This window comes from Volvox carteri (assembly GCF_000143455.1).
Source record: "Volvox carteri f. nagariensis unplaced genomic scaffold VOLCAscaffold_1, whole genome shotgun sequence".
Taxonomy (NCBI): Eukaryota; Viridiplantae; Chlorophyta; class Chlorophyceae; order Chlamydomonadales; family Volvocaceae; genus Volvox; species Volvox carteri.
Window position 1 is genome coordinate 3,701,727 of NW_003307545.1, and position 7,066 is coordinate 3,708,792.

The 7,066-nt window shown below is 52.6% G+C and overlaps 1 protein-coding gene across 1 annotated transcript in view; it reads left to right on the forward strand.

Moving 5' to 3' along the window:
• VOLCADRAFT_102802 (uncharacterized protein) overlaps positions 1 to 5,814 on the forward strand; it is a gene marked incomplete at both ends in the record, with an annotated part of 6,718 nt that extends 904 nt beyond the window's left edge. Inside the window, 8 exons of the mRNA XM_002945808.1 lie at positions 43 to 65; positions 512 to 699; positions 1,136 to 1,282; positions 1,689 to 1,848; positions 2,794 to 2,923; positions 3,782 to 3,933; positions 4,865 to 5,065; positions 5,801 to 5,814. Coding sequence (XP_002945854.1) covers positions 43 to 65; positions 512 to 699; positions 1,136 to 1,282; positions 1,689 to 1,848; positions 2,794 to 2,923; positions 3,782 to 3,933; positions 4,865 to 5,065; positions 5,801 to 5,814 — 1,015 coding nt within the window. The remainder of the gene's footprint in view (positions 1 to 42; positions 66 to 511; positions 700 to 1,135; positions 1,283 to 1,688; positions 1,849 to 2,793; positions 2,924 to 3,781; positions 3,934 to 4,864; positions 5,066 to 5,800) is intronic.
• Between the last annotated feature and the right edge of the window lie 1,252 nt (positions 5,815 to 7,066).

The following is a 7,066-nucleotide window of genomic DNA, read 5'->3' on the forward strand; positions in this document are numbered from 1 at the left end:
ATCGCCTCGTCCGCCGCCATCGTCCCCTTTGCCGGCCGACAGAAGTATATCAGACCTAATCGCAGGTAAAGACCTCGCTCCTGCTCTGCCACACGGGGTGTGGGTGTTACAGTGCTGCAGAGCTCAAACTGATTGTTGTATTCTCGTTCACGTGTGTATGTATGTGCACACATAGAGACATGTAAAAGACGTTTGGGATTATGGCGGTGTGGAGGTGACGTCGGTCCACAAAGTAGTAGCTGCTGCTCGCATGATTCTCATTACAGCGACAGGATATGATAGCCTACATCTACCTACCTAACTACCTAACCACCTAACCACCTAACTAGGATGGTCCACTAAACGGCCTCATGCCCACTTCGCCAAATTCGTCTCCCTGAGCCGCTCCTTCAAATGTTATTATTCTGCACATTTTTTTGCGGGCAAGCAATACACGCACAGGGCAATACATATGGCAATACATTTTCATAATCTAGTCGCCGTGGACAATCCACTTGGATGTGCGGCGCAGAGAGCGGCTGCGCAGACCTCCCCGACGTGGTTTCTGTCACCAACGCCTATCGTGCCCGGCACCGCGCGCCCAACCTGGCTTGGAGCTCGCTCCTGGCGAACGGATCCCTCGCCTACGCCAAGGTCTTAGCCAAGAAGTGCGACTCATATCACTCTTCCGGCAAAACGTACGGCGAAAACTTGATGCTGGTACGATATGCCTCTCACCACGAGTGGCGGAATGCATACGGTGAAACCCCCCGGTGAAAAAGATTGACAAATGGAGACGACAAAAATACCCCTTATAATGTGGTGTCGTATCTTTTTCCTCACCCACACGTTTCGGTCTTTCCTTATTATTTCCTTGGGAGGGGCCTTATTTCGTTTTGTTCCCCCAAACCCCCCATGCCCCCGGTGTCTCAACGGTGTGTTACACTTTAAAGCCACCGTAAGCATAATTATTAATCCACGAAATTATACACACTTCATGTTGTTTTATTATGTTGTTTTATTAATTTTGTATATCCATCCCCAAGCCCACACCTTCACCCGGCGCTGCTTGTCAGCACACGAACCACCTTGGTGCTTACTTACCCACCTGCCTTGCCGCCCCGAACTGCCGCCACCTACCTTCATACCTTCACAGATTAAGAGGTACCCGAGTCCGCAGAAATGGGACGGCTGCGTATCCGCCATCAACGCCTGGTACTCCGAGGTCCAGAACTTCGACTTTGAAGCAGAGCTGCCGTACAGCGACAACGATTTAGCTGCTACCGGCCATTTCACGCAGCTGGTAGGTCGGGGGCGCCTTTGGCCCTTGACAACCCTGTGGATATCAAAACACGTCTGGGTGCCTGCCTGGGGGGGGAGGGGGGGCGCCGGGAGTAGAGTAGGATAGTGTGTGCGTGCGTGTGCATGAGAGTTTATGCATTGCGCCACCTCCCGGTAGCCCCTCTAGGTACAACGGGGGCACTTGCCAAGGAAAGCTCCACTCAAACGCAGCAGTCCAGCCCAGGCGCTAGCTTCGCTCCCCCCCCATCTATTGCAGCCCATACATGCTTGTATGGGTAGTCTTACAGGTATATGGCGTCACGCACCCCCAACCATGTAACACACACACACACATACATGCTGCCCGCTACCACCGCTATCATGTCCCGCTACCGCCGCTATTCATGTCCTGATGCCGCCGCCGCTAGGTATGGCGCAGCACTACATACTTTGGGTGCGGCATGGCGGGGGACAACGTGGAGATGCCGTTCTACAACGGGGTCATGGTCACGTGGGGTTGCAAGATGGTGGTGTGCCGCTTCGTAAGGCCCGGAAATTACATGAGCGACATGGAGTTCTTGAAGAACGGTAAGTGGCTTTGGAATGGCCCGCCCCTGCGTCCCCCTGCATTTCTCTGTCTGTGCCTGGGTGGGGAACTGCATCGGGGAGCTGCGTGCGTGTGTATATGTGTGTATATATGTGTGTGTGTGTGTGAGGTGTGTATATGTGTGTATATGTGTGTGTGTGTGAGGTGTGTGAGGTGTGTGCCTCTTGGTATATGTCTGTGCGTGCGCGTGAGCTTGAGCATGTGGCTGTGGTGCATGTACACGGGGGCATCTGACCGGTTACCTGGGTACCTGCTGGTGGCCGGTGGCCGTGTCGCGATGTTAGGGCCTGATGTTAGGGCCTGATGGTTATAAGCTAAGTAAGCCCAGGTAGGAAATTGTGAAGCTTCTGAAGCTTCTTCCAGGGTGCGGACGGTCAAAGCGCTCCAAATCCCCAAACACTATGTAAATACACGTGTAGATAGAGAGATGGATATGTGAATGCACATGCTGAGGCAGAGGGTTCATGCTTTGTAGGATAGATGGATGCAATTGAGGAACAGGGACAATAAAAAACTATTTCGAGGGGTTGCGGCTCCTTAGTTAAACACCATTAGTTTAATAACAACCAACAAAAAATTCACTTGGCTTGCACTGCACGTGCGGCTCACTGCTGCTCCCGTGCCGCGCGCTCTTTTCTCGTCATCCTTCTTGTCGTACGCAGTACTACCTCCTCTACCCGACACTGTCACGGGTTAGTGTGGCTGCAGCAGCAGCAGCAGTAGCCTGGATCCGCCGCCGCCGCCACCGCCACCGCCATTATTGCCGCCGCCGCCGTCATCGCCACAACATGTTGTGTACAGGGCGGTTCGAAGGATCACATCACCAAAAGGGATTCTTCATTCATTAACGCCAGCAGTGGTGGGAAGTGCAGCACATCCCAGCACATCGATGGGCCTCTTGTTTCTGAGATTGCTCTCGGCGGCAGCAAGCTCAAGCTTGAGCTTCATCTTCAGCGACAGATTCGGGGCGGATAACATCACAATTTACATTGCGGATCGAAGATGGGCGGCCCGGCACACTGAACAAAAGAGCAAAATGCGGCGGCTTTGGCGGCGGTGCGTGCACACAGCTAAAATGTATTCGCGCATCTCCGTACGTATCATACGGCTTCGCATTTTTGCAAGTTTGCGGTGGTGCATATATCCACCTGAAACCCGTCCTCCGCTGCCCCCTAACCAGCCGCAGCCACCGCCGCTGTCTATCTATCCTTGCAGTGGTTTACATCACCTACACTGTCATTCTGCCTAACAGATTGATACATACAACTAGTCTAGCTTGCTTGAGGTAGCTAGTATCCCCATCCTTGAAGTGCTGCTGCTCATACACAGACCTTAGGGTAGGGCTCGCGCGCTTTGGAACCATCATTGCCGATAGCACCCTAGCGGTAATATATAAGCACGTTACATGCATACATGCATACATGCATACTACTGCGTCGTGCACCCGCTCCTTGCGCGGCCGACTGTACTGCCGCCAAATGACCCCAAGCTTTCCGACGGGGCTCAGCTCAGCCGGGCCAGCTCAAGAATAATCCATATGCCATGCGCGTGCGGCTCACTGAAGGTCGACCTGAAGGTGATGCAAGATCAGGCTATTTCGCGCTTACGCATGCATACGAAGATACACGCACATATGCACGGACGCACAGGGATGCACAAAATGCACGGGACCCTATGATGACGCCCCACCGCCACCGCTGCCGGCGCACGCGATGGAAGATGATGCATTTGTGACAGTTCAGCAGGGACATATGTACATACATATGTATGTCACTCCACATTCTCAATCTTAAGGTGTAGATGTTTCCTGGCTGGCCCCAGCGCCCAGCAGCCATGAAGCATCACACATCTCTCACGTACGATATGGCCCTCGCCACGAAGGGCGAGAGGGACATATCTCCCTGCTCTGTTCAGCGCGTGTGCACGTGGCAAGGGAGGTATTAAGCAGCATGTATATAGCAAAGCAGCTATATATGTGTATATCTATCTATACACGACAGTATGGGGACGTCTGTCGGCCACATATATACCGCCACGATTTGTCACTTGCTCGCCGCATCTGACTGGTGGGCGCGTGGATGTATGATGTGTGAAACAGGGGGGTGTATCTTCGCCCGTGGCAGCTACCCTGCGAAACCCTGCCTTCCCCGGTATTTCGGGGCACCCTCATCCAGTCACCCTAGTCAACTTCTCAGTGGATCGCTCAGGTTCCGCACCCACCACCAGCATCCAACGGAATCTGCCGGGTCGACAGCGGCGCAACTCCATTCCTGGTCGGCTCGCAGGTTAACTTTATCCCAGGTCACCACCGTCCATCAACTAGGGGCGCAATGCCTTCCACCATCGGAAGGACTTTTGACCCTAAGGGGTATCGATCCCGGGATCTCCCGGGGGCAATGGTCGCGCCTTACCAGTGGTGCCAAACCCTAGTATGTCCAGGATGTATGTCCATCGCTGGCAGTCGATCACTTGGGCGCCGCCGTTCACTGCTGCTGATGCTGCTGTTCATGGTGATGGTGGTGGTGCTGCTGTATAGGATTGTGCGTGACGTGCACATATGTGTTACATGTGTCTGATGTAGGCATATGATGACGATATGCTATACGCGTGTAGACAGTAGCCTGTTTTGAATTGGATTGTGGTGAATATGTTTTTGCATTCAATCAATCATGCGAAGAGCTGGCAGATGATGAGCGTTCACGTTCAGGCGCCACCTTTCTCGTAGAGAACTGGGTGATGCGCCGTGTTTGAGGTTCGAGTGTGTGAGCGTGGAGGGGGGTAGACCGGGTGGAGCGGATGAAGCCAGCATGTGTGTGTATTTGTTGTTAGCTTGCATTCATAGCGTCAAATGGCGCCCGCTGCACGTCCGCAAGCGAGTGGCTGAGCCAGTCAGATTACTCATTTAGCACACTGTACATGGTATATCATTTCCCTAGTCAGATATAGCTTGCATTCATGTGTTGTTTATTACTTGTTTTTTCCTCTCTGTCACACAAGTGACGTTGGAGCAGCACGATGGAAACAACGAATTCTTCGGTACATGCACCTGCACCACTTCTGCACAAATATTTTTGATCGTGCCCAAGAAAGGAAGTTGGGCGGGTCCATTGCTATTGAAAATTTGCTACGTAGGGCGGCTGCTGTTTGAGCTTGGTGTGGTGTGGCGGCAGAGCCCCTTAAGCAAGAGGTTGAGGGCAGGTGTGTGCGTGCGTGCGTGCAGCAGCATGCAGCCATTTTGCAGCGCCGCCCTCTATCTATGTATCGGACACTGTTATTGTTCCTTCCGTTTAGTAGCGCTAGTGTCACATCTAACCTCATGGAGCACGATTGTTAGTCTTTAGTTGGTGTGAAGTGCGAACGCCGCTGCAGGATGCCGGCCGAAGAGGGCAGCGAGCGAGCCGGGTTGCCGTTCACTGTATGTTTGAGAGTTCACTGAGGATCATTTTCTATGCTGAAGACTTTGTCTTCACTACAGTAGCTAACGGATTGTAATTTGTAGGCAGATGGATACTACGCGGTTGTGTGCATGTTGCTCGTAGGCACACATGCATGGATTCCATATGTTTTTTATTTGCAGACATGACACTAAGCAGAGAGCGATCGTGCAAAAATTGTCCGAGTAATTAGGACGGATGCTGAATTCCTTTCTCTGTCTACCTGCATGCATGCACGCATGCGTAAATACGCTACTCAGAGGAACAGTGCTCTAAAGAGCAATCAATCTCTCTAAAGACAGAGTGTGCTGCAGCAGGGACAGCATCCGGTCATGCTATTTGACTGTGGGGATGAGCAGTAGCACGATAGGTACCGGTTGGAAGGTTGAACGGATGGTTCCGGAGCCATATACTTTACGAACTTGCCAGTCTGCAACTGGCAGACGCCAGTTGCAGACGCCAAAGCACACACACACACACACGCACACACACACCGCAGCCATCGCCAAGTAAACCACTCCAGACTATCAAGATAGGAGCTCAGCAGCCCCACTAGAGCTCACGCCGCCAGGCAGGACGAGCAAATAAAGCCAGGAATGAACGCACATGTGCGCGCACGGAACGTGTGCGCTCCAGCCATGAGAATTCATGCATCTCACCTTCGTACATGTACGTCAACTGAAAATATAGCGATTGGCTGCACCTTACTTGGCTACGGTCGCCAGCAGGCAAGTCATGCCCGGCCAAACGCCAAGGGATACAGTTACGGCATGTCGTCTCAAACCACAGTCTAGTACCTCCCCTGGCTGTACACGGATATCCAGATCAACATATACACCAACGGAATCATCAAGCAACATGTATAGCTGGTTTGTTCAGGCTAAGGAGGTAGTGCTCCGACCCAACGTACATCTACATGCCCAACAGTCGCAGCGCATCGAGCTAGCTCCAGCGCACGCAATATCCATCGATCCCAACAACTCGAAATGCTCGTGAAACGATGACCCATACAGTGCGTGACCCTCGCACAATCCAGCCCTAGCACGGCGGACGGGTTGTGTATGTATGTATGTATATGTATGCGTTAGCTTTGATTGAAGCGAAATGATGGCGCAGGGGCCATGCCTGGGTGGTTTCCGACAGAGACCAGTAGCCACAAACAAGCCCAGCCGGGGGCCTAGGCCCGAAATGGTGTAAGGACGCGCCCGGAGATAATTTTCATTCACGCGCCCGCCCCCAGCACGTACACAGCTAGCGCCGAAAGGGTTGCACCAAGGGTAAGTGTAGGGGCAGCGGATAGATATACCTAGAGCTCGATAAACGCACGGAGCAGGATGCATGCAGCAGCAGTTGGTCCACACTTTTAAGGCAGAGCGCAACATGACCCGTGTGTTTGGGGTGGATATGCAGGAATGCGGACCGATGCCCCTAGGGTGCCACCTGTCTGTAGCCATGAAAAGTAGAAAAATATGTATTATCGTACGGTAACTTGACTCCAACGCGTTAATTCATTAGTTCCAGGCGTCACTTATTGCTTCTTTGTTTGTGCGTGGTCGCGAGCGAACGGAAATGATTTTCCATGCACCGTGCAGAGCATGCTCAGCAACTACCGAACTGCACGGAGGATATATAAACCGTGGATGCTTGGTGAAACGAAAAACGCAAAGCAATGCAGTGTAAGGGTCGTCTGTCGTCGTCGCAACCTAACAATGATCAAGGAAACGCAAAAGACGCGCGGATTGTGGCGTTCAAGATGCGCCATATG